The sequence below is a fragment of the Halichoeres trimaculatus genome, unplaced genomic scaffold, assembly GCF_033239565.1.
Source record: "Halichoeres trimaculatus isolate MK-OKI-2021-1 unplaced genomic scaffold, fHalTri1.1 fHalTri1_scaffold_20, whole genome shotgun sequence".
NCBI classification, from domain to species: Eukaryota; Metazoa; Chordata; class Actinopteri; order Labriformes; family Labridae; genus Halichoeres; species Halichoeres trimaculatus.
In genome coordinates, this window is record NW_027437198.1 from 19,213,380 (window position 1) to 19,240,497 (window position 27,118).

The following is a 27,118-nucleotide window of genomic DNA, read 5'->3' on the forward strand; positions in this document are numbered from 1 at the left end:
AGTTTAATCCCAATGACATGCAGATGTTGCACCCCTGTAAGAGCTGCAGGCTGACCCTGCCTCTGTCTACCTTTGCTTGGCAAAGTGATGATAATGAAGTGACACAGCAGCAAAAAAATAAAAATAAAAAAAGCCTTGCTCAAATACAGACACCAAAGTAACACCAATCAAGAACATGGTGCACAGTGCTTGCAAGCCATTCTCATCACATATCAGCACGAGGATACAGCATAATACAAAAGGACATGATTAGATCCAGGAGGATACAATGAGATATAATAAAATATTAAACCAGATGGTATGACTCAATTTGAAACAAAGCTTAACAATGTGACATGATTGGACAGTATTATACAATAAAACACTCATCAAAACAACATCATACCAAAAAATACAAAACAATAAGCTACTACAAAATACAGGATAATTTAATATGACCCCATGCCATACTTAACCAAACTAAACCATTCCATTCTATATTATGTATGTACCACTATGTGACACCACTTGATGCAATCAAACACAAACCATACAATTTAATATAAGATATGATACATAAGAATGGGTACTTGGCAATCAGTCTTAGTACTCAACAGTACCAATTTTCTGTACTTTTGTGTGTTTTTATATGGTAATAAACATTAAGTTGTTTAACAATAAAATGGCAGAGATTTTCAATTTAACATATTAATTCCTCAATTTTAAACTTGCAATGCTGAGTTCATGGCCAGCTTGGGAAATTGCCTACCTATTAAAGTACCTAATTTGGTGACCATCCCTAATGATACAACATAATTGGATACTGTATGATAGAACACTACAGAACACTACAGTAAAACACAATTACATACTATATCATGTAATACCTACTGATAGCATTATATGATGCAATATGCCACTTTACAATACAATGCAATACAATATGGTACGACACAATATGATATGATGCTAAATAATAAAATCCAATGTGATTCAAAATGAAACAATACGATATAGTGCTATTAGATGGGATGTGCTACAACATACCATCATGGAAGAGCATGGTATGATACAGCATGATACAATGCAATACGCTACGCTACACTACAACTTATCATCCAAAATGATACGTTAGAATACAAAACAACACAAAACACTGAGATAAGATACTATACAATAGATCATGATTCAGTGAAATACCATACTATATCATATGGTACCTATGGATACCACAACACGATGTGAAATGCTATGCTACCATACAATACGATACAATAAGATAATGTACGACACGATATGTGGTGGAAAATGATGAGATGCATAAAACACCAGATATGTATATATGACAGCATTCTATGTGTTATGCAACACCACACTACAATATATCGATCAATATAGGATACCATTTCATACGAACCAATATGATTAATTAAGATAGGATATGATACAGTGCTTTGTGATGGGAGTGCCACACAATATGCTCCACTATGATAAAAAATGACATGATGTAATTTAATTCTAATTGATACAACAAGATCCAACACATCAAAATGTAACACCTTGTACTAGGATAGGATTGGATGTGATAGGTTAGGTTGAGAAGAGATGGGGTGGGATATGATGCACCACTATGATAGGATTCAATACCATACACACATGATACCAGTATCCAGGATACCATCACAGATGATACAATATTATACCTAATTTTCTCTCCATGATAAATTATCTTAGACTTAGGTTCCATGCTTACAAACCTGCCTTCAGGCAGTATAAATAAGTAAAAACAATCGCCAATTCACATATACCACTGAAATCCACTCACGGTTTATGCTGTACACATACTGAATACAGTGAGAATGCTTTTTCAAGAAAGGAAAAGAAAAAAAAAAAACCAATGATTTCCTCGGTTCAAACACATTTTTATGAGTCATTTGAGTTGAAGGCAACTCAGTTGTGATTTATTGTCAAACTTTTATTGTGAAGAAAATTGAATTATTATTGATTGGAAAAATGAAATGGCGTAAATGTGATTTTACAGAGTTTATCTGAGAACGTTGTTCTCATTAATATCCCAAGGGCATTTTGCAGTTTGAATTGCAATGTGATTTTCCATCAAGGAGAAAGATGGAGAGAAAAAAGACAGCAATTTCAAATACCTTATAAGTATGCAAAGTATTATTAAAACAACAGGGAAACATTTCTATAGCCTTAGTCTGAATAAGAACAGCTCAAACGTGCATATCTAAATCTATAATAACCTAATAAAACCTCCACTTCACCTTCATAATTTTATAAACAGACTCAGGCCCAGTATGCACTGCTTCAAGATAACTTACCACCCAGCGGAGCCACAGGCTGGTCTCACTGGCTGTGCGCAGGGTGATGTTGGCAGGGGAGATGTCTGGAGGGGCCTGCAGAGTTTCAATCTTCCTGGAAGGTTGGCTGGGAGGACTGGTGCCCACGATGTTTACCTGACGCATTCGAAACCTGGGGCACAGAAGAACAGCTGATGGTGGATAAATTGTGCAACGGTGGGTGTTTAATCATGATGATACGGGGAAGGATTGGATTACTTTAGATTAGATTAGATGAAACTTTAATGCTGTGCAAATGGAAACTGGGTCGTTACAGTAGCAGAGAATGGGATTTATCTTATGAGGAGGGAACAGAGGAGATAAATCTAAGAAAGCAACATATTCTTGATAAAAGTTAATTGATTCTTTAAGATCAAAGATAATCGGGACAGTGTTTTTTTTTCACTTCTTTTTAAAGGAGAAGCAGGATTTGTCTTAACTTTGTATAGTGTTGGTGTGCTCACCTGTAAAAGGTGTATGGGTTCAGGTCCAACACCTCCAGTGACCTGGCATCAGGTTCATTAGCCAGCTGATGAACCATAAGCCATTCTTCATTCTCTCCTATTATCCCAATCTGAAATGCACAGAGAGAAAAGAAATAGAGAAGTAAAAACATGTATGGTGGCAAAAAATGTGCAACTGCTATTACACCAGTGGCGGCTATTGGTCAGTCAGGGAGGGGAAGCTCATTTTTTTACCACCTACGTCATAAATTTGTTTATTTATTTTAATGTAAATTCTACCCTTTTCAAGAAAATGATCTGTGACCCTGTCGTACTAACCAGGTGTTTTTTTCCAGGGATTTTACCAGTATTCTTTCAATGCTTGTCTTTTTTAAGAAAGGTTAACTCGCTGGGGAGCGATAAAGCCTCCAGATCAGTCCAGAACATGGGGGGAGAAGATGCTCCGGTGGTGGATTATACTTCAAGATCGCTGACTGGGTCATTTCACTGTCAATCAAAAAGGGATTCGGCCTCAGACAGATCATCCAATCACCATGCAAAAGCCCAGCGTCCAGGCCTGCCCACTGCCTCATAGACCCCCCGAGACACTGAGCGTCAGATAGGCGGGACAAAGCCCAGTGTTTATCCAATGACCGTCCAGTTTCCACAGTAGAACAACCCACTCTATGCTTCCCCGCTGAAGTCAGAGGACGCTCAGAGTCCGACTGTGTTAAAGCACTGAGACACTGCTGGGATGAATGAGAAGGAAGTCGAACCAGTTACCTGTGATAGGTAGCTGATTCTGAACAAAAGAAGGGATTACACATACAGCTGTAAATATCACTACTTTTTTGGGGGACATTTTAGGGGAAGCTGAGCTTCCCTTGCAGTCTTAGAGCAATCGCCACTGTATTACACACATGCTGACTGGAAAGAGACAAAGTGATCACATCACACCTGTACTGGCTTCTCTTCACTGGCTCCCTGTTAGCTTCAGGCTCCAGTATAAAAATTGTGTTGTAGGTCTATAAGAGTTTGCATGGGTTGGCAATGCCATACGTAAATAAGTGTTTGAACCACCAAGTCTGTTGTGGTATCCCAAGAGAGAGGCTCAAAACAAGAGGCGATGGAGCTTTCGCAGCGGCTGCTCCCACACTCTGGAACAGTTTGCCTCCAAGTATCAGGACCGCTCAGACTAATGAGAGCTTCAAATCATTTCATAAAACACACCTCTCTACATTGGCATTCAACACTGGTTTAGCGAGAGATCCAGTTTTTTTTTTTTTTTCAATTCACCGTGGCTCTTTCTTCCACTATTTATTGTGTTTTGTACATATTTAATCTTTTAGATTATTTTTAGGAACTTTTTATGTATATTGATTGTGTTTTTAAACTTGTACAGCTCTTTGGTCAACTGCAGTTGTTTTAAAATGTGCTACATAAATAAAGTATGACTTGACATCTTTGTAAGGAAAGGAAACAGAGACTCACCTGGGCTTCAACCAGCCAACGGGAGATGGATGTTTTGCCATCATAACCCGGCTTGAACTGCAGTGTGACAGAGCGTGAGCCGATGTTGGAGATTGCCAAATTGGTAGGAGGACCTGGTAACTCTGTGGTGAAGGATTGAGAAGAGACAGTTTTGAAAAGAAAAAAATTTAAGTGTCCTGATAATCACTGCTTGAAGAGATAGAGTAAAAATCAGCCAAGGCAGACTGCAAGCCTTTGAGTAAGTCCTTGAAAGTATGAATAAATTTTTAACTAAAAGTCAAACAGTTAATCTCCTCATTTCAGCACTGACCTGGTGGTACACCAGAGGAAATAGTGGAGGCAGAGAGTTGGCCCTGGCCCTTCACAGTCATGGCTGCTACCTGGATGGTGTAAGTGGTGAGAGCAGTGAGCCCTGTCACCTTGTACTCCTGAGTTACGTTGGGCAAATAATGGGTCACTCGAGTATTGGTCCTGTTGAACTCCTCCCAGGAGATCCGAAAGCCTGGAAGGGAAGTCTTGTTACGTTAGCACATGTTGGGAGCTCATGAATTGGTGGAAGCAGGGATGACACGATAACATCACATTGTTATCTTTAATGGTCACCTGTAAGAACACCGTTTTTCTCTTGTGGCTCCTTCCAGCTGACTTTTAGTGAGGTGTCCAGGATGTCAGTGAAGCTAAGGTGTCCCACAGCACCAGGGGCTGTAAAAGTGATAAAAAATCAGGCCATAAAAAAGGCAGACTGACACGTAATTATCTGCAAATACTATAATATCCTGAATGGGAGTACTTACTATCCTCATGGGTGCGTAAGCGCAGAGGTGAGCTGCGTGGGCCATCTCCTGGGGTGGTAAAGCACAACACGGATGTGAAGTATTCTGTGAACTTTTTCAGGCCAGGGACGTAGCCGATGTGAACGGTGTCCTGGAAGTTAGGTCGCACTGTAACCACAGAGACGTCATTTGGCCGACCGGGTTCCCATGCTAATAGCTGAAAAATTGTGAGAGGGAACGTGGTGTTAAATATGTACATTTTAACACACAACTCTGCATGAATAAGTCAACGCAAGTCAAGTTTTCTAAAGCTTCATTAAGTTTAAGTGAAATAAAAACTGAATACATCTGTTGGGTCATGAATCGTTGGGGGAGTAAGGCTTTAAGACCCATCCATCTGAGAGTGTATTATTCTGCCTCCAGCCACTAGAGTGCGGCGATGAACAGAAAGGGGCTACTCACCTTATATCCCTGGTTGATTCCATTGATAAACTGTGGGCTTGGGGCACTCCAGGTAAAACGCACTGTGGTTGAGTTGACAGCCTCGACTTGTACATTTCCTGGTGGCACAGTGGGCACTGATCCAGAGGCAGGAGAAACAGGTGGAGAAAGAGGAAAGAAGGAGAAAGGGAGGAGGGACAGACAGACGGGCAGTGGGTGGGAGAAATGGAGGGAATAGTGATGAGATAGGGAAGGAAACTTTAGAATGTACTGCAGGCAATTTCAGACCGGAGCGTGAGAATCAGGCTGAAGCTTTTTTTTCTTTTGTATTTTGGCTCATTTGGGGAGGTAGGAACATGCCAATCAAACCGGGTGTGAGAGCGGTTGCCTCAGGCAGCTTCCAGGTGAACCCTGCAGCAGTTTGTTTGAAGTGAGCGTGTGATACTGATGTAACAGAGGAAAACAGTTGGGCAGTCGCACTCTAATGAAGCTGATTGGCCAGTATTGGTCCTCTCATCCTTATGCTATTCTGCATTCTCTTTGAGCGGATTCAAATTCCAAACATGATCCGCTCTTGTGCATTTAATGAAGTGAGCGATGAAAATATACAATTAATGAGAGCTGAGTTAAACAACATGATCCACTTGTTTCCTGTCATCTTTCACTCACGGGGACCTGGATGATGAAATTATCATTACTGTCTTTTTTTGAAACCAAGATCGTGACGCCCTACCTCCCAGGTGTCAAATTTATGCTTTTGAAACAAAGCAAGCGTGTTGTTTGCCTGTTTACTGCTGCACTACATTTGTTTATTTGCAGTTGCATCAGACTCAGCTCTTTAATCAATCGATTGATCCGGCATCACACAACCTGTGCCGGTGTGTCCAAAGTTTCAAGGATGATGTGCGCCAGGAGGAATCCAGAAACATTTGAAGTGTTTTATGTATCTTATGTAGCCAAAAAAGACTAACAGAAACTGATCCATCTGTAAAAACATACTTGAATACAAACAAACAAATACACATGCCAAGTAGAAACACTATCAGAGTGAGTGCTGGTGTGGTCGCATAGCTGCAGGTATAAGTACTATTTTTCACAACTTTTTTCATCCCAGTAATGTCTCCCTGTTAAATAAGCCCACAATGTTTGTAACTAAGTGAACATTACTCCCTGGCTTTCTTACTGATTAACCAACCAACTACATTAAATACTTGATTTTCAATTTATTTGGCACACTAAAATCCACAAATCTTAAGATTGGTGTTCAAGTAAAGTGGCAAATAGGTGCTAGTAGGTTGCAAAAGCATCAATGAAAACAGAAAACCCCAATTGCAAGAGCCACAACAAGATTGCAAAAGTCACAACACAGCTGCAAAAGTCTCAACACAAATACAGATGTCACAACGAGAATAAAGCCACAACATAAATGCAAATGCCACAATACGACTGCAAACCCTTTGACTCAAATGCAAAAGCCACGACAGTTAAAATGCCACAATGGATGCAAAAGTTACAAAACACAAGTGCTAAAAGCACAACTTAAGTGCAAAAGTCACAACAGGAATGCAAAAGCCACAACAAAAATGCAAAAGCCACAACATAATTGCAGAATCCACAACACAAATGCTAAACCACAACACAGATGCAAAACGCACAAATGCAATAGTCACAAAACGGCTGCAAAAGCCAAACCATGAATGCAAATGCTACAACACAGATGCAAAGCTACAACACCAATGCAAAAGCCACAACACAAATGCAAACACCACAACAAGAATGCAAATACCACAACACAAATGCTCAAACCACTATGTGAATGCAGGAGTCGCAACCCAACTGCAAAAGCTACAACAGGAATAAAGACACCACACAATTGCAGGTTACACAACACAAATGCAAAAGCCACAACATGAGTGCAAATGCCATGACACGTATGTAAATTCCACGACATGAATTTAAATGCTACAAGAGAAAGGAAAAGCAACAACACAATTGCGAAAGCTACAGCAGGAATTAAGCCACCACACAATTGCAAGTTACACAATACAACTGAAAAAGCGACACGATTGCAATGCCACAAGACCAATAAAGCCACAACATGATTGAAAATGCCATAAGACGTATGCAAACACCACAACGTGAATTCAAAAGCAACAAAACAAATGCAAAAGCCATGGCATGAATGCGAAAGCCAAAACACAATAGCCACATCAGAAGTTAAATGTTTGTCATCCTAACAGACATGGTAAAGTTGTGATTACCAGTAAATCTTTTGTTTTCTGGAAGCCGGGGACCAGAATTTTTGGATTTTAATGTCACAGATAAATGGGTGAAGAACCCCATCAGTGTTTACTCTGACTAGCTGACACAGGTGTTAGGTCTGCAAAACACAGCCACATGGTTTGGCATGCCTCAAGTATCACCTATAGGTGGAATTTCCTGGTGTATGTGTGTATGTGTGTGTGTGGGTGGAGGGTGGGGGGTTATTCATTTTCGAAAATACCTGACTCCATGTGTACAAGGCCTTAGACATTTTTTAAAATCTATTCATGTATCAAAGAGCAGACAAAAAAATTCAAATTTGAAAAGGCTTTTCTTTTTGGATGTAATATTTTGATTCCCTACCTGCTCACTTGGCAAGGTCTCTAAACCACAGAAGGCTTTTGATCTAAATGGCACTTCTTATTAAAACAAAGGTAAAATAAAATCTAAAAAGTAATTGATTTAAACTTAAAGCACTAACTGAAGGATACATAAAACTGCCAACACCTGCAAAATTTAATTAAACCAAAGGATCTGCTGATTCACCCTCTCTAATAGCTGTATGTGAGCAAGGAGTGGAACAGAATAGGAAATGGAAACACTCCCCAATTTTCTCCCGAGTGCTCTTGAGAATATTTAGGGAGTCTGGCACAGAGGGTCTCTGTTCATGGAGAGGATTTAACATGACAGGGATTCAGAGATATGTGAGTGTGTTAAGCCTTTCAAAGCTTTATGTACAAGTTAAAGGAATTTCAAATCAAACTGGAAGCCAGTGCAGCGTATCTTAACCAGGAGCGATATCCTCTGTCTAGTGTTTGTTAAAGTCGAGCAGCTGCAGCAGCAATTCCACCGTGCTGTAATCTATGAATTGACTTTTTAAGAAAGCTAGTGGAGGGAGCTTCAATGAGTGTTTTTTTAAGAAAAACATGGACTAGCTTTTCGACATCCTATTGCATTAACAAAAGCTTAGTTTAGCTGTGACTCCTAATGAAAATTAGCATTCAAATGTGATGTTCTAACGCCTCAATTACACCAGATTCATCTGCAGTCCAGCTCCGCTCTGTTGCATGTTGACTGCATTTGTCAACTCACACCAGCTGCATGTTCAGTTCATCAAGCTGCATGACTGACAGACAGCTGGAGTCATGAGACCGAGAAGTTCCCACACTTCCAACTACAATGATAATGGTGCAAGTGGAACGATGTTCAGTTCAGTATTACAGTTGCCAAGGTGAAAAAATCTTGCCACAAAAGCAGTATTTCTGTATATAAACATTGGATAATATTATGTCTATAGCTAATTTATTGTGAGAAACATAAGTCAGAAATTAAAAAAAAATATATAACAGAGGCTTATTACTGTTTACCCCTGAACTCATTTCCTTCTGGGAACTCAGGGGTGGTGTGGGTATCCAACTTCCAAGTCGGAAGCATTCCAGTTGGGCGTTTTCACTCGGAAGTTCCGACTTCCAAGTACAAATGGAAAGCACAATAAGTTCCTCTTCATGTTCGTCTGTAAAACCTCAAACTTGTTAACTCCTGGTCTGACCCCACTGATTATGTCAGTTTGTCAGTTTGTCGATGGAGTCAAGGTAAATACCCTAGACAGTAAAAATAAAATGGACGTCATCTTGCTCGGCTTGAAGATAGGTCGCCACAAAAACTGCTCTCCCTGGTGGCTGGCTGCAGTTAAGGTGAAAAAATCCATCTCTCCAGCCATTCCAGATTTACCTTGCAGAGCAGACGGACCTGCCTGATTCAGTTTCTGAACTCCTGCAGGTCCATCTTGCAAGGCTCCAATGACCAACAAATTTACTCGGCTAAATTCTAACTGGCCCAATCAGGGAAGAGAGGCGGGAGTTGTGGGAGCAGACGTGACGTCAGCAGACTTTCGTACTTGTCAGCGTTCCTTTGATTCTTAAGTTAAATTTATAAAAACGGAAGCTGTCGTCTAACGCCTTTTTCACAACTGTTTCTCGTGATTCAGTAGTTGTTCATCTATTGTTTCTCAGAGCATCGGCTCACATAAGCTACGTCATACCGTGGCTTGATGTGGATTGGTCCGAGGTGAGTGTGTTAATCAGAACGGTCGTCCAATCACCAGCTGCTGATTTTTTTTAAAGTCCCGCCTCTGAAAACAAATCGGAAGAGCTGCTTCCCAGATGGACTAGTGAAATGTTTCCGTGGTGTATATATGAAACTGTTTGTCTGCCGTGTCAGGTTAATTCCAGATGTGCTGTGGTCGAACTTTAAAAAATCACTATACCTCAAAGAAATGTTTCTCACATCTGATTGTTGTGGTGATTTGAAGATACTATTTGGCTGCCTTGTATTCAAATTTTCTTTTCTCTGAAAAGTCTTGTTTCCATTAGTTAAAAGAGATTAAAAAAGAGGTTTTACGTTACATTTAACATGATTAACAGCTGCCATTCTTTGTTTGGTGTATTTTTGGGGGGATTGTGAAATATGTTGGACGGAAGAGCCAAGAAGAGATTAGACTGGCCACTCTAGAAATGGCCACTCTATATACAGTCTATGGTAAACATGATGTGATTTTACCACAATTTGGGTTTTTTTTTTAAGTCATTGGACGTTTTCAAGTAGTTTCCTGCCACAACTTCCTGTCTCGCCCACGTCTGGCAAATGTAGTATGGCTGAATAAAATTGATGACATGATGAACCCATATATTGTAAAAAAATAACTGCTCCTCCTGGTGTCTGGTTGAAGTATAGGTAAAAAAAATCCTTCTCCCCAGCCATTCCAGATGGGGTGTGGTCAAACTTTAAAAAAATTAATACACCTCGTAGAAATGTTTCTCACATACAATTGTTGTGGGAATTTGAAGATTGACAGCTGCCGTTCAGGGATTGTAAAATACGTTGGGAGGGAGAGTCAAGTGGAGAATAGATTCTCGAAAAAAAATAAATACATATTTTTTTGACCAGTTACAGAGCCTGACCACAACAAAAGTGGATCCAGTGTAAATTGACAGACTGACTTGAATGGGAGCCTATCTGATCCAGTGCTGTGACTGAGTGGAGACTCATCTGGTGTATTTCAGCCTTGAGATTGACAGATAATGCAATATCTCCTATTTGCTCTATAGAGACAGATTCACTCATGTTCTCTTTGAATTAAGGTGAAAAAGATAACCTCAGATTTGGTTTTGTATTTCTTCACAGTAACATAACTCTGAAAAGATCAGAGTTCTGAAAAGACCGGCTTGCTAGGAGCACAAGGTGTTGGATTCAGCGACCGTGACAGTTATTCACAGATGCATGACACTGGGGAAAGTTCACATTGTGTGTTCTAATTATTCCACTCAGCATGTTAATATCGAAAAAAAGTGAAGCGAGGAAGGCGGCTTTCTAAGGCAACAGCAAAAGGTGTGTCAAAAATCTGACATACATCAGCTAATTTACAGAAGCAAGTGATCAAACACGCAGTTAGAGGCAGCGATATGTAGATCTCCTTGGTAGTCAAAGCAGGGAAATAAATGCTTTTTATACATGTATAATAAATATGATGAAAGGCTCCAGTAGCTTTTAAGAACAGTAAAAAGGAACATTACATAAAACTAGTTCTGCTTCTAATCTAACATAATAAAGTGATAAGTGATAAAGTGAAAGCAAACGCCTCTACGGACTATTTTTTAAACAGAACTCTTGTAAGCAATCATCCCATTTCTGCACTTGATTCGTTCTGCTGTACCGCAGCACTTATTTCAGAACTAACTACGCTGAACTTGACAAAAACAAACATGGCACAGCGTTACGCAAAAAAGCACTTAGAAGAATCTTTTTCACATCCCTTTTAAAAGCTTCGCTGCTCGAGTCCGCACGGGCTCTTGACAACACGTGTGAATCTTCACTTCACGGGGGAGCAAAGTCACCGCTGCGAAGAAGACATAATGCTACATCTCTTTGTTTGAAGTTAATAAAAGATGATTGTATTAACTATCCTTCACAAGATTTACGCCGCAGGCTTGACATTAGCAAGGGGACTGAGATAATGAGGCTGCAGGTATGGGAAAGATTTTGTAGAATCAGATAAAAGTCACTGGGTCCAAACTTTTGAAAAATAACCTGGAGATGGCAGATATTCTTTCTGTTGACTTTAGCTGTTTGGAATTGCTTGCAGACTTCCTCTGGGATGTACAGTGCGTGATCTACACCATGTGTGTGAGTGTGTGTGTGTGTGTCGCCCTCACCTCCCTGCAGTGTCCATTCTGTGACTTTGTGGCTGTAGGTGCCCCGGCCTGCTCCATTATAGGCTGCCACCTCTATCTCATAGTTGGTCCAGATGATGAGGTCCTCCAGGAGCAGGCTAGTCTGGTCAGGGCTGCTGATGTTTTTCATTTGACAATCAACAGGGAGCCCTGACAAACAGTACCTAACAGCAGAGGAGGGAATCAATAAAAAAGAGGAAGGAGAGGCTTTAATATGAATATATTAGGAGGAAAAATGACGGAAGGGGGAGTTTTAACAGAAGAGAAACCATGCGGAGCAGATATAAAATGGTTACTAAAAGGGAGGTGACAACAGATGAATGGAGAGGAAGGTATTTAATTGGCACCAATTATTCTATTGCAGCAGAGAGCGAGAATGAAGTGAAATGGAGAGGAAGAAAAGGAGCTGACATACCAGTTATTATCACTTCTGAATGGCTGTGGCCCAGACAGGCACCTATCCCTGGGCAGAAATTAGGCAGGTTGTCACGCTCTTCTTACCTGATGATGTAGCCTTGGAGTGGACCATTCTGATGGCTCTCCGGGGGTGGCTGCCACTGGATCATGATGGACTGATTTGTGCGGCCACTTGCGATGACTGTCTGAGGGGGGGCACTGGGAGGCTCTTCAGGGAGGGTAAGACTGGAGCGGCAAGGGAGGAGAGGTTAAACAAGAGAGGAAAAGAAAAAGCATGCATTAATTATCCTGGGTTTCTGCATATTTCCATCCCATTTCATCATAGACATCAAATCATTATAAAGCTGTTTTTTTTTTTTTGTAAAGAAAAAAACACCATAAAGGAAAGTTGGAACAAGCGTGAAAGCGTCTTTGTCCAAAACATATTCTCTATACTGCTGTCCGCAGAGGGACATCTCACTGTGGCGTGACAAGGATCAAAGAGGCCTTGGTGAAAATGGAGCAGCACAATGCAGAGACAGCGAGTGAGGGAAAGATATAAAAGAACAAGAAAGAGCGATCCAGGCAGACTTTTCCCTTAAGTCAATTTAAGATGACATCTTGATTTCTTCCCAGTGCACCGGAGCAGTGCTCTGGAGGAGATGAAGCAGAGTGTTTAGGATCAAAGAGGTGTGCCCAAGAGATGCCTTAGAAAAGCCCAGCGCTCTCTGCGACGCTCAGTCACCCTCCTGCGGTGCACTCTTGTCTGGGCACATTCACACACGGATACAGCGCTGTGAATGAGTGTGCAGCGAAGGCGGTGTGCGATGACTTTTGGTTAGCAAGATGTTCTGCAGGTACAATAGCTGCGAAAGGTTTGTGTTGCCGTGGACATGGTCAAAAAAGTGCTCCGTGTATTTGCAGTTGTGATAAGCCAAAATGGAGAGTGTGAATGATTAGAACTGTCTGGTCCTGCTAGGAAATTTGCTTGAGACTGGAGGCTGTGTGCAGCTCTGCTTCCGCTAAGCTTCTCTGTATTTCAGTCTTAAAGCACAGCAGACAGTTAATGGAGGGAAGAGGAATGAAGTTAGGTCAGCACACCCATCAAGTCTCCACAAAGCACAATTCCGCTCATTCACAGTTTTATCTTGAAAAAGTACCCGCTTCATCTCACACTCCCTCCCACAGGAGTGAAGACCAAAAAGTGGACTTACAGGAAATAATCACAGGGTTTTCTATTGAACTGCCAAAATGAAGGGAAGGGAAGGGGAGAGGGGGGACAGTTTGTTCTAGAACCGTGAAAGCCCTCCAAGTGCAAAGCTGTTCTCACCGCCAGCATCAACATTAAGTTGCACAGAAGAGCTGCAACGTGTTTAATATGCAGAAGATGCAGAGCGGCAAATATGAGGCACCAACCGGTCAGTCTCCTTGCTGAACTGGCCTCGGCCCACGTCATTGACGGCACACAGCCGGAACTGGTACGAGCGTGCAGGAATCAGGCCACTGACGGTAACCCCGGTGGACTCTGGTTCAATATTGGCCAGCAGCACCGTCCAAGGGGCATCTGAGGGGGAGAAAACAGACGGCACCGTGAGCCGCGGCAAGTGAACGGTAAATGACCTTGTGAGAAAATTTACATTCTCGAGACAAGTCTCCTCAGAAAAAAAAGTTTAATTTTAATTCACCGTTATCCCTGACTATTACTGCTTTGCCATTATTGCTCCATTGTTTCATTTTCAATAATAATATTGCGGCCACTGATAAAAAGCAAGTCATTTATTTTGTATACACTCTCTAAATATCAGATTGAAATACAATTATCAACAAAGCAGATCCCATCTGCATCTTCGGATTCATATTCCCCTTAATGAGTTGTCATCCTCTCAGTTAGCCTGGGCCGGGATGAGAAATAGCTCGGCTATTTACTCTCTGTGGGTGAGAGTATTCCGGCTTCTTTGATTTTATCATCCAGAGGAAGCTGGAAGTATTGGGCATCAACATAATTTTGTTCCCCTGATCATTCACAAGGCAGGCAATTGGGCTGTAATGATTGCAGAAAGTAAGAGCAGACTTTACAGCCAGTTCCAGGGACACAATGGAAATATATTACAATAACAAGGCCAGCAGATACATGCTTTCAGGGAGTATGGAGACACAATATTGCCTTTAAGAAGGAAAAAAAACAGCATGCATTGTTAATGATGACACTGAAGCACTCACTGTTCTCAGAGACCTCCAGGATGTAGCGGATCAGGGGGCTGTTACCATCAAAGGCCTGGGCCCATGTGAGGTTGATGGCCCGCTTCTCTGTGGTGCTCAGAACTGCTATTGGGTTTTCAGGAGCATGTGGAAGCTGCCTGCATTTATATGTGTGTGAACAAGGGAGGGGAGAAAATGATAAGGAGAAATGGAATCAGACAAGAGAGGCAGCAAATAACAGAATTAAAGAGCCAAACTGAGGGCCTTGCATTGTAAATATTAGAGCGTTTGATGGATTAGAGAAGAGTGGAGCGATAAACCACCACAGTGGAGAAAACACCCATCCATCATGTTCCAATCAGACGTAAATAAGGAGGAGAAAAAAGCCAGAAGGCATGAGAGGACAGAAAAGGACATAAGGGGAAAAAAGTGCAGACCTGACTCTGAGGTGGGCGCTGCGGGAGTCGTTGCCACCCACTGAGGTCACCCTGCAGGTGTATGTTCCGATGTCACCCGACCACGTTTGGGAGATGTGCAAGGTCCCGTCGGGATCCAGCCGCAGGCGGGGCGAGGTGTTCACGTCAATCACGGAGCCGCTCTTCTCCCACACGTGCCTGGAGGTGTACGAGTAAACGCAGGATTTACAAATTGACACTCACTTAAACGCTGTGTGTCTGCGAGTGTTGTGACAGTAGATCTGTTTGCTCGGTGTCAGGTCATACAGCAAAACACAGGAGGTGCTGACACCGATGAAAAGCCTGGAAAGTCTGATGGCAGAGCGATTTGAATCTGAAAACCATCTCTCTCTGTCACTGCAGCACCTTTCCTACATGCATTCCTCTCCTTGTCACATACCCAACTGCACATATGGAACCCCCCCCATACCCACCCAACCCCTTTATACCCCCATACACATGCACACACTCGGAGCTCCTGTGATTAATTGCCACTGTTCGGGCTTTCCAGCTAATCTCCTCTGTGTTGCGTTTAATTAAAGGCGCTGTCTGAAGTTATTACTCTGTTTACATATTCATCTGTTTACCCCGCGATCTGATCAATGCCGTGGGCCCACAGGTGACAGACACTCTAATCACTGGGCTCCACAGACATCATTTTGCTCCCTCTGAGACAGACGCATGTATATGCACTCTATCATGCTCAAGACTGTCTGAAGAGTGAGGCAAAGAAATGGACTAATTCCTCAATCATGCTCTAAGAGCTTTAAAATCTTCCCATAGGAGGTCGTCTAAGGGTGGATAAACACTATAAGATCTCTTGCAGATTTCATAAACTAATTAAGCACGACAAGATAGCCGAGCTTGTTTTTAAAGATGGAGGTTGCATCAAGAAATAGTTGCAAATGCTTTGATATTAATCGAAATCACATGTGAGGTGAAATAACGGACAGGACCTGCACAACATATTGCATCTGGATGTCATCATTACCTGACAGTGACGCTGGGGTCGTGGGTCACACCGCAGGTCATAACGGCCTTGGTCCCTTTGATGACACTCTGGTCCTGCGGTGGTTTAGTGATGCGGGTTCGTGCTGCAAGCACACACAGAGGTTGTTACCCAGGGAATGTGTTTGAACAGCGGATTGAAGAGAGCTTACTGGACTCAGTCTCATCCTTCACTCAACGTCTCTCAGAGACGGGGTGAATCATACAGAATTTTTGATGGGTGGGGTATTTTGCAAAGCTTCCAGAGACTGCTAATGTGAGTTAATGCTGGAAAAACGAGCACAGGAATGAGTCATTAGACTATAGTCAGAATATCTCGACAATGACCTCCAGTATCTACGTATTTACAGCATCTTCAAGTAAACAAGTCGGGGATTATAAAAAAAAAAAAAAAAAAAAAAAAAAAAAAGGATGTTTCCTTTCCTGTCATATTTTGGTATCTTTCCAAAAGCTGGGACTCAGAGTGTTCAGTATTTTCCACATGTGCTGGTCGAGGTGGAAAATAAAGACATATGGGGTTTGCAGGCAGCACAAACATTATGAATGATGTGCAGAGAGTTCCTGTTATTCTCACCCCAAACAACCAGGTCGGATGAAGCCTCGTCGATGCCTCTGGAGTTACTGGCCATGCAGGTGTAAGTACCAGCATCAGACAGGTGGGAGGGACTTATTAGCAAGCTGCCCGACTCCAGCAGGGTGAACCTGGGCAGCTGGACTGAGCCACTGGCCAAGACACGTTCACCTGCAAGGGAAGGGCGTCAGTGATTGATGGTATAGGATGGAGGAAAGGAGGCAGAGAAGGAAGGGGAACAAAGAGAAGGCGGGAAGAGGTTATTGGAGATATGTCAGGAAGAACAAACAGGAAGGGAAGGTAGAGCAGCAGAAGTAAAGACTTGTTTGGAAGGAATGCATATTCCGAATCCTATCCGTAACTCTCGTCTAACTTTGACAATGCAGCATAATGAACCCCATGCTGCTGGCCCACGCACCTTTCTGCCAGGTGATGGCTGGCCTTGGGGCTCCAGAGGTCTCACAATGCAGGATGACTGACATGCCGTCAATCACGGCGCTGTCAGAGGGGCCAGCGGTGATGTTGGGAGCGATACCTGAGAGGGGGAAAGGTTCAGTCACACACACACAAGCACACAAGCACACACACACGCAAACAAAATGAGGTGAGACAGAGGTGATAATGAGGGACATAAACAGCTTTCTCCCTAATAAAGCAGACGGCAGCTGAGAGCTTAATAGACTTGACAAAAGGGGCGGCTGTCAGGTCTCATTCTCAGGGACAGCTCTGAGAATGTGACAGGGCGCCTCCGTCTCTCTCTGCTTCTCCTGCACATTCTCTGATTCAAAAATAGCTGATAATTGCCAGAGCATCCGAGGTGACAAATCTGTCAATGCGAAGAGATATATAGATAGGTGGGTGTAGGAGGCAAGACAGAGAGAGGCAGAAAAGAGGATTAGGAAGCGAGAACAGAAGAGCGGATTTAAGAATGAAAAAAAATGGGAGGGAACAGAAAAGGAAAGACGAGGAGAATTAAGCAGAAGACGCGCAGATAGCTTTGAAAAATGTCCAAGGGGACGTACTGGTTACAGCGAGGTACGTGTTTGTCTGGATCTCTCCTGCGAGATTGCGGGCAAAGCACTGAAACATCCCGGTGTCATCCGGGAGGAGACCGTTGATCTGTAGACTGCCTCCTACCAACACCCTGTACCTGGGGATCTTCACCGGGCTGATGGGCACAGCATCTTTGTACCACACTATGTCTGGCTGCGGTGTGCCTGCAGAGAGAGCAGAGGATTAATTTTTTCCCATGTCGCTGTGACCCTTTCCTTCCCTTCGCACGTACAGAAGTGGAAAGAAAAACAAATACGGCTAACCTCTCGCCTGGCAGGGGATATCTACCACCTTCTCCATCTCTGCGCTGATGTGACTCGGTGGCTCTTTGACAAACAGAGGATACTCTATTTTGCAGAGGAGGAAATATAAACCTCTGTTACGTTATCTAAAAACAACTCAAAAGATTTTTCTGTTTCTCTCCATGCTGAATATGCATGGAGAGCTACACCAATTCAATTACTGTAGTCTAACATGGCAACAAAATGTTCTCTCAACATGGGGGTTAGCAAGCTGATGCAATATTTGGATGATTTAGGCACAGCTGCTCTGTAGAGTTTCAAATGCAAACTGTGGGTTATTTACCAAGAACATGCAGAAAGGCTCCAGCAGTGACAGAGGGGACGCTGCTACTGCGAAGTGAAGCCTCGCACTCGTAGAAGCCGCTATCGCTGACTGCAGGCAAACTGATCACCAATCTGCGCCCGAAATCTCGGATCCCTGTATTGACCACCACTCCATCTTTCCGCCAAGTAATATTCATTTTGACGAGGGGTCTGGAGGAGGAGGAGGGAGAGAAAAAAGATGAAAAGGAGGGGAAAAAAAGAGAGCAATAGAGAGTCTAGTTTTTAATACTGATTCATATTCTGTTTCAAGGTTATGGAGCACTGGGGGAGCAATGCGATACATCTGTCATTCTGATTAAGTCTTTGAATTGGAGATAATACTCAGGACTCAGAACCAGGATGGCGCAAGATAGGGAGAACGGAGTGAAGCCTTGAATCAAAGGGAAGAATAGAGCCGAGGTGTGAAATAAAAGACGAACAAAACACTTTTCTATCATGTTCAAACAAAGGATATCAAGATTTATTCAAATGAAAAATACGAGACAGCGAGGTGAGAGATGGTGGGGTTGTCTGATAATGCATGTACTTGTGTCTGCATCCTCTGTATTCGCTCTGTGTCTGTGGGAAAGTTTACCTCGCATTTGCAACACACTCCATAACAGCTTCGTTTCTCCCCATTGTTACGCTGGTGTTCTTGGGGGGGATGATGATGGACGGGGCGATGGGGTCTGCAGGTCCTCCCACATCTATCACGGACAGGGGCAGACAGGAAAAAAAAGAGAGAGGAAAATCTATAAACTCCACGCACACCTTAGATTAATCCCCTGCATGTGCCTGATACAGCCAATTGAGCATGACCAGATCCTTACACGGAGACTGACAATCTGTCACTTCAGCAGCAGGTAGCCAGCATGCTATCTGCCAACTATTAACACCCCTGTCTTTACTTTGGATCCTTTTTCTAGTGCACACAGCGTTTCCTGAGCACAGTGTTAGCCCAGGTGTTAGAAGCCATTATGTAGCATAATTGAGACAAACACAAAAGGCGATTAAATGCAGCACCATCACTCACAGGTTTCACAGAGCCTCCAGCCAACCATCGATTCACTGCCCTCAATCAGTGATCTCTCTCTGAATCTGATCTCATTTTCCCCCACCTCCCCTGTGTACTGCTACCACGGCCTGTGCGCTCCTATGCCTTTGACTGATTGTGTGTCTATACAGTGGAGTGCAAGTGTGTACAGTGTTCCCAATTTCAATTCTTTTAAGGCTACACCCAGATTAATAGGGTCCCCAATTCAGCTTTTAGAGTTATTGTTGTTGTTTTGTGCCACATCATTGTAAATCACACCCTTTGAGATTGTTTTTTTCCCTTTCCTCTGGATCTCAGCAGTGAAATGACAATGCTTCCTCCACAAACAGCCTGAATATAGGCCTAGCCCTCCTGATGGGCTCGCTGCTTGGTTCTGCTCCCCATTTGATTGCTTCATTCAAGTCTCCAGTGCTTCGGCTGAAGAGTTTCAATCATGATTTCAGGGCCATCGAAATTTTACAAGCCCAGTTTAATACGTTGCAATGAGTAATTTGAAAGAAATTTGGAAACAGTATATATTTTTTCTATTATTCTCTTTCTTTATGAGATTACAGATGCACTTTTTTTCCTTTTTTTGGATTGAAATGTTTTGTCTCAGGGCTGTCTTAATTTAACAGTACTTTTTTTTTTTTTAAGAAACTTATTGATATTGTGCAAAACAAAAGCATATGGTATTTCTGTGAAAGGAACTGGTCCACAGGAGGGATCAGTAGTGCTTTGAGCTGTTTGCTGTCTGCCATATGATGGAGTAAAAAAAGGAAGCATCAGCAGAAGGAGACTTGGTAACCAGGTGGTTAGCTAGTCTCTACTGCTTTGTTGCCTCTACTGTAAACTTTCTTCACCATTTTGAGAGACACTTATGTTACATTGTTAAAATAATGACCAAGTCATCAGTGACCCCAATTACAGAAATTAGACCTCAATAATAAGGACAAATATTACCATTGGTGGAAGTTGGAAACTCAATCAATCAATAAATAAATTAGAATGCTATAACTTATTAAAGAGAGAATTTCAATTGGCAGATTATTGACAGTAATTAAAGAGCCCTTAAAGAGACAGATACTCACTAAATACAGACTCTCTAATCATAAACTGGTCGTTACAGAAATCAGTGGTTAGCGGGATCTCAGAGAGTCTGTAGGCTTTGTAACAAACGACAGGTAGAAACTGAGATCCACACTGCAAAAATGAAATCCTATCAAGTGTTTCTGTCTTATTTTCAGTAGAAAATGTCTTTTTAGACTTAATATGAGCCACATTCACCTGAAAGTCCAGAAAAAATGTCTTGTTTTAAGTTATTCAAAGACAAAAATGAGGTCTGAATTGCTTGTAACAAGTTAAAAATGTCATGAATGAACAAGAGAAAAGTTACTCGTTAGTTTCAAGAAAATTTTTCTTGTTCCATTGGCAGACTTTTTTTTTTAAATTATAACAAGCAATTTAGACCCCAATTTTGTCCTTGAACAACTTGAAACAAGACATCTTTCCTGACTGATCTTGACGAAATTGTAATAAGACATAATTACTTAAAATTAGACAAAAGCACTTAATAAGATTTCATTTTTTGCAGTGCAGTCCCTCATCACCTGTCCAAATTATAAAGATATCAGAGAAATAATTTCCCCCAAGTTTATAAATTAATCCCCTAATATATTATGCTACAGGAATTATGTGTCAGTGAACCAAACTGAATTTGAAATTCAAACCACGCAATTCAAACACATCTTTTAATGCAATGATTCAAGTTCTGTATTTCAAATTCAAATTAATGATTTAAATTCAGTTTCTTGTGCCATGGATCTCAGCCCACAGCCTTGGGATGGAAAGTGTAACCTTGAAACACTTCTTGTATCCTTAGAGCTAAGCTACCACAATTTTGGGTTTGACAGCATTAATTTCTCCTAATTGCTTGTTCTGAAATGTCCAAAAAGTAAGAGGGAACTCATGATTCAGGGCTGACCACTGGGTTAAAAAGAGGCAGTAAGGACTCAGTAAAAGCTTTGCACTCTATGCTGGCGTTTTCAATGTGCCATGTGGGAGGGAATGACCTAATGTAGCATGCTTTTAAGAGGTGCATACAAAGGCTGGCAAAAGGTGCAAGCTATGTTGGTATTTCTTTTTCATTTTTTGTGACATTGACCAGGGTAAATTATAAAAAATAAAAGCGAACAATGCCTTTATGTACTCCACAATGTTTCTCCATTGCCCACAGCTTCACAACAGACTGTCAGAGATTAATCATAGATTATCAACAATCTTGAAGTAAAACAGTGGCAGAATATGAAATTGGCGAATAAAGGCGATTCAGAGTCTGGTTCTGATTTTCAGTATTGGGGTTCATTTCCTTCGGGGAAAAGAGAATCTTATTGATAAAAACTTGTAAAATCAAGAATAAGCCATACACTAAGCACATGCACATTTATTACTGACATGCCATAGATGCTCACATAATGTTCACAAGGGAAAGACTTATCGTTGGCCAGGTTGATATTTGCATTTTCAGACATATCGGCATCGGCCGTTTTTTCAAACGGACAGCCAACAAGAAATCACTTTAAAACTGTGTTATTTTGTCTCTAATGCAGCTGTGCCTCTCTGTCTGCAGTCACTACTCTGTCTCCAGCATCGTGCAACCAACAGTACCATCTGATTGGTTACACACAGAACCATCTTTTTGGAAAACTTTACTTACTGTAGAAAAACTTTAGGGAGCCATTTATCAATTTAAGTTTTCATTTAACTGCATCAGACATGCTTCTAAGTCTGGGGGCTGTTCAATTAACAATGATTAAAGGCATTTAAACAACATTTAGTGTTGCTAGTATTGTCAAAATCTTGATGTCAGTATTTTGACTCTGTGAAAAGGAACATCGGCTCCAAATATCGGTATTGGCCCTTAAAAAAACATATCCGTCCATCTCTAATCCCCTATATTCCTGTGGTACCAGGCACCAAAAAAAACCAAACATTTTTCTCTTGTTTATAATCTGAAACAGTTTGCAAACCAGAAAACCATAAGATGCTGCTCTAGATGATTCACATAGTGTCATCTGTGATTGTGCAGCTAAAAGCACAAAAAGCAACAGAGTGAACAAAGTCAAATAAATCTGCTGCTGACATTTTACTGGCACATTTAGAAAATGCATTTAACATTTTAAAAGTACATTAGAATTAACCCCAAAGAATATCTTATACATACACACAGACTAGGGAGGTGACTCTTTATGGTAGTCTGAACTGTACAAAAGTGGTACAGTAAGTGCTTAAGCCTGACCCTTAATTGCCTTTTATTACATTGGGTAGAAAGAAAACTTGGAAGTTAGAGACAGCACACCGGAAGGAAAGAAGCGTTCTTTTAATAGACTGGGATTCACTCATCTGAGAGACAAATATATGAAACATACTCAATGAATGATATGTTAAAACTACTGTCAGGAGCTTTCTAGGCAAGCAACACTTAAGGCCCGTTTCCACCAAGCTGTTAAAATCGGTTTGTCTCAGTGCGGCACACATTTTGTGGTGTTTCCACTGACTAATCCTGGGACAGATCCCTAAATTACCAAAACGAACTGTCCCACTGTTTGGGTCCCCTCTGTTGTGGTGCCAGACATACCAGTCCAAGTCCAGAAGGTAGAGCTAGAAATTCTGCAGTCTGTTGATTGGTCAAAAGAATTGTCACTCACCATGTGACAGTGGATGTATTTCTTCTGGAGGCACAGCCTTCTCTGAAACAAAGCTTGATTGCGCTTTGTAACAAAGAGCTACATGGTAATCACAAAGAATGCAAATTTCTGGATGTCTTCTATTGTTGCTTTTTGTTTACTAGGGGTGGTATCAAAAATTGATACATTGGGATTTTTTGTTTGGCAATATCAAAATCAGGATTTTTTGTCAAAAAAAAGTTTTTTTTTAAACTCAAATCCTTTTCAGTCTTTGTTTTTAAAATGGATTGGAAAAAAGTTACCACTTTTCTCCAGCAGATGGTGAATTTCTATTTGACTCATGTGATGTGCATTTTATGGGAAAATATGGCTCCTGAAATAGTCTGTAGACATTATCACCATCATTTAACTTTTTACAAGATCTGGTGTTAAAAAAGCAAACTAAAAATTGCAAAAATCGTAAATATCAAAGGATCGTAAAAATCGTAAATAACATAATAGAATTGAATCGCGAGAATAGCAAATTGTCTCAGCCCAATAGTTTACTGTGTCGCGTTTTTCTTCTTCGTTGGATTTGTTAGCAGGGTACACTGTGTGGCAATGCTATGGCGTCACACTATTACGTAACTGACGTGACTACGGGCATCTGGCTTACACACCGCCTACCATGAGGGGGCATGATTGGCTGTGAAAACACAAACAGGACCAGGCTTCACCGATCCAACCCGTAACAAGCTATACTGATTGAAACCAGACTGCTTAGTGGAAACTGGCTTTTTGGATAATAGTCAAACAAATCACTCATCATACATATTTGATCCAGGAAAGCAACAACTGCAGCAACATCAACGACACCAGAGGTTTCTTTTTCTCAGTGTTGCAAATTGCCTTGTTTGAAATCTACCCCCTAAACAAATTAAATCTTTTTAAAAACATTAGACATTTTTTGCTAACAGCTTGGTCTGCTTTTGTAGTTCATACAGAGCCATCACTATTAACTTGGGTGTGTTTCATGACCACTTGAAAAACTCCTCAGGGAAGCTTTAAATTTACTCTTTACCTGGCTATAAGGTAAGAGGATCTCCCTCGACCTCCTATTTTATCCTTTTACCTTTGGTGGTAAAAGCCTTGTCTAGAGGGCATTTTAACATGATCATTAATAAATATAGCAAAATAGCAATAAATCAGAAGTAATACTTTCCTCTGAAGTCATCAGAGGAGCAGAAAAGAATTTAAAAAATGAGAAATCAAACAGGCTTCAAGGCGGCTACGGTCCAAAGGATTTATTAGGAAAGACCAAAATCGCATGGATCAAAAATTATTGGATGAAATGAAAGATCACAAGCTTTTGGATGATCTATATAATTTGTGTTGCCTAATTAAAGTGAAATTGTGTGAAAAAGTTCGATTAGAGTGAGTCTTGCTGTGTCTGGGCTCCTGATTTAGTGGAAAGAAATACACAAAGAGTGAAGAAGAGGAGAAGAAGCGATCGTTAGGAGTATGAATGATGTAGTAGTCGATCTACTCCTGCTGAAGCAGTGAAAATATGATGCCCGTGGTGATTTGTGTGAATTATCTTCTTATCATAAAGTCCTGATATGACCCTTCAATCTGTTTTAAAATGTATGAAATATTTTTGTTTGAGCAAAATGGCAGTTTACCAGGAAACTTGCCTGTGCCATGAATTGTTGAAAACAAACACATTTGAGGAGAGATTTCTGTAATAGTCCCACAATGAGGCCTGTCTATGACCTACATAGAAAAATGAGTTAATCTGCTGGTAAAAGTTTGGCACTGAGGAGTAAGTTTGTAAACAGGAGTGTTTTTGTTTTCGCTTTAGGTAATTTTCTTAACTTAAAGTTTTGTATACATAGCTGATACTGGAGCAGCGTTAGCAAAAAACAAACATGAATATTTTCATGTTGGATTCCGTCCAGCAACAAGCAATGGGAGCAAAGCAGTTTGGGAAGTCTTGGTTGAGTTAGGAAACTTTAGTTTATTGGTTGCTTTAACAACCCTTAAACTATAAGCTATAGTGTGGATAGAAGCAGTGCTACATGTGATGACATTAGCATCTTTTACTTTTAAATAATCTTTTCATCAATGATTTTAGCTAGAGTGTTTGTTGCTTATGTTAATAGCTTGGCAAAAGGCAGGATAATGTATGGATAGTGGGTAGTTACTGGGATGAGTATTGGCAAGAACCTCACAATACGATACGCATAAAGGTACTCCAGTCATAGTACAATAGTATCACAATGTATCACAATACTGAGATATGTTGCGATACTCTACAAAGTTATCTAAGAAAAAAAGAGATGATTTTTATGTAAATCAGACAATATTACTGAAAAGGGCAAATTCAGTCAAAACTATTTGGTTAAAAAAAAAACTTTTCTACTTTATTGCTTCTGAAATACTGGGAGTAAAAGTGAAACTAATGTTGGGTGAAAGACATGGTTAGTTAGTGTAACTGATAAATGTCACTTGGTGAAATTATTTCCCATTGAAAATCTGATTTACTACTGCGTAAAAAAGTTAATACAATTATGATTGTCCCAGTCTACTGCACTGTAATAATCAAACATAAACTGATTTTAAACCAACTGACCCCAAAATAGAAAGAAAATATCAATATCTACAGCATCATAATCTACATCATCAAGTTTAGGAATAAAATACTTTAAATACACTTTGAGATTATATTTAATATACAGTCTATACGCAGCATACAGCAGAGTAGCTCTTTGGCGCCATCTACCACAGTGGAGGTGCTGAAGTCCCATTTTACTTCCAACTCGACTAATTTTTTTTTTTTTTTTTTTTTACAAAAACATCTATATTCAGAGATGATATATTGATTATGTATCATAGGATATCACAACATGTTGCAGTAACAGTATTTTTTCACACCTCTAGTAGTTATGGGATAAATTAACCATCCATTAGCCATATATCATACAATACACAGGAACTCATAGATTAGTATTTCATCTTTTTGCTTCAACAACTTATACGTGCAATGTCAAGAGCCACATCTTTACCTCAACAGGTGATTGTCCTGATGGAAAATGTCATCCCTAACCACCAAAAGAACTCAACAAAAACCCTTAATGTGTCTTTTAAGTTCCAGAGAGTAACTCTCAGTTTCAATCATCCTGTGTGGTCAAGACGCACGTCCTATCTCTGCGCTCTTTTTTGTCCATAAATAACACAAAAAAGTATCTTCAGATGATGAGAGATGCCTCAGAACCCACAGCTTTTTTGTATGGATATTCTCAAGTATAAGCCATTCATGAAGAAATTTGTATTAGATATTGTCCAACCACAACATTGTGAAATGTCATATGTGGACATATCTGAACTCTGAAACACCATCACTCTGATACCATAGGAATATGGAGTTTTGTTATTTTCTGATGTGATAGATGCCATCCTCCTGCAACTCTGTTGTCAGCTTTGTATTTTAATGTATCATTGTAAAACAGTGCTCATACCCTGGATATTTTGTAATACTCGAGCCAACTACTGAGCCCACATAGTTCATGAAGTAGTTTGAGTATATACAAGGATTTTTTATTTAATGTGTATGAAACATATATGGGAGAATCCACTCAGTATTTTTTCAGATTTAAAGCATGGCAATATATTTATATGTGTGTTCAGTTATGATTCAGATTCGGATCATTTGACAATACATCCCAGAATTATTGCTAAGAAATGTGGCCCTGCTTTCTTAAACTAATCAAATATTTCTTTGTGAATGTTAGCTGTTGAAGAAAAACGCTGTTCCTCCAGTGTGCTGTTTATCACCGGCCTTGTACACCAACCCCCTTTGCAGTCAGTACAGGCACATAAAAGTTTCAGCCCTGCTGCTGACGGTCCTGTTTGCTTTCTCAGGTCATAAAGAGACATCACTGTTGATTTCAATCTGCTTTACCTCCAGCTGAAAACTCCTCACAGGGGGATTTGAATAAGCTTTGCCTAACTCTACAATATTTGTTTGCCAATAACACAATGAAAAATGGGAATCCATTTGACTAGTGGAATAACTTGTTCTGTTTTTACAAGACATGACTGGTTTCTTGGCAGACACTAATTAATGTATTGCAGTTCATAGACTCTCAGTGTTGAGAA

General features: G+C 40.8%; 1 protein-coding gene across 2 annotated transcripts in view; it reads right to left on the minus strand.

The window, feature by feature from the left end:
- The window catches only part of sdk2a (sidekick cell adhesion molecule 2a), a 120,504-nt gene that overhangs the window by 25,697 nt on the left and 67,689 nt on the right, over nt 1–27,118 (minus strand). For both annotated transcript variants that reach the window (XM_074696307.1, XM_074696306.1), the window contains exons 6-24: nt 18,858–18,969; nt 18,243–18,433; nt 17,921–18,004; nt 17,627–17,821; nt 17,023–17,139; nt 16,608–16,775; nt 16,017–16,119; nt 15,008–15,184; nt 14,592–14,728; nt 13,788–13,935; nt 12,477–12,617; nt 11,958–12,139; nt 5,506–5,621; nt 5,065–5,260; nt 4,874–4,972; nt 4,581–4,772; nt 4,271–4,392; nt 2,801–2,910; nt 2,319–2,469 (exon numbers count right to left, since the gene is read on the minus strand). In XM_074696307.1, coding sequence (XP_074552408.1) covers nt 2,319–2,469; nt 2,801–2,910; nt 4,271–4,392; nt 4,581–4,772; nt 4,874–4,972; nt 5,065–5,260; nt 5,506–5,621; nt 11,958–12,139; nt 12,477–12,617; nt 13,788–13,935; nt 14,592–14,728; nt 15,008–15,184; nt 16,017–16,119; nt 16,608–16,775; nt 17,023–17,139; nt 17,627–17,821; nt 17,921–18,004; nt 18,243–18,433; nt 18,858–18,969 — 2,741 coding nt within the window. The remainder of the gene's footprint in view (nt 1–2,318; nt 2,470–2,800; nt 2,911–4,270; nt 4,393–4,580; nt 4,773–4,873; nt 4,973–5,064; nt 5,261–5,505; nt 5,622–11,957; nt 12,140–12,476; nt 12,618–13,787; nt 13,936–14,591; nt 14,729–15,007; nt 15,185–16,016; nt 16,120–16,607; nt 16,776–17,022; nt 17,140–17,626; nt 17,822–17,920; nt 18,005–18,242; nt 18,434–18,857; nt 18,970–27,118) is intronic.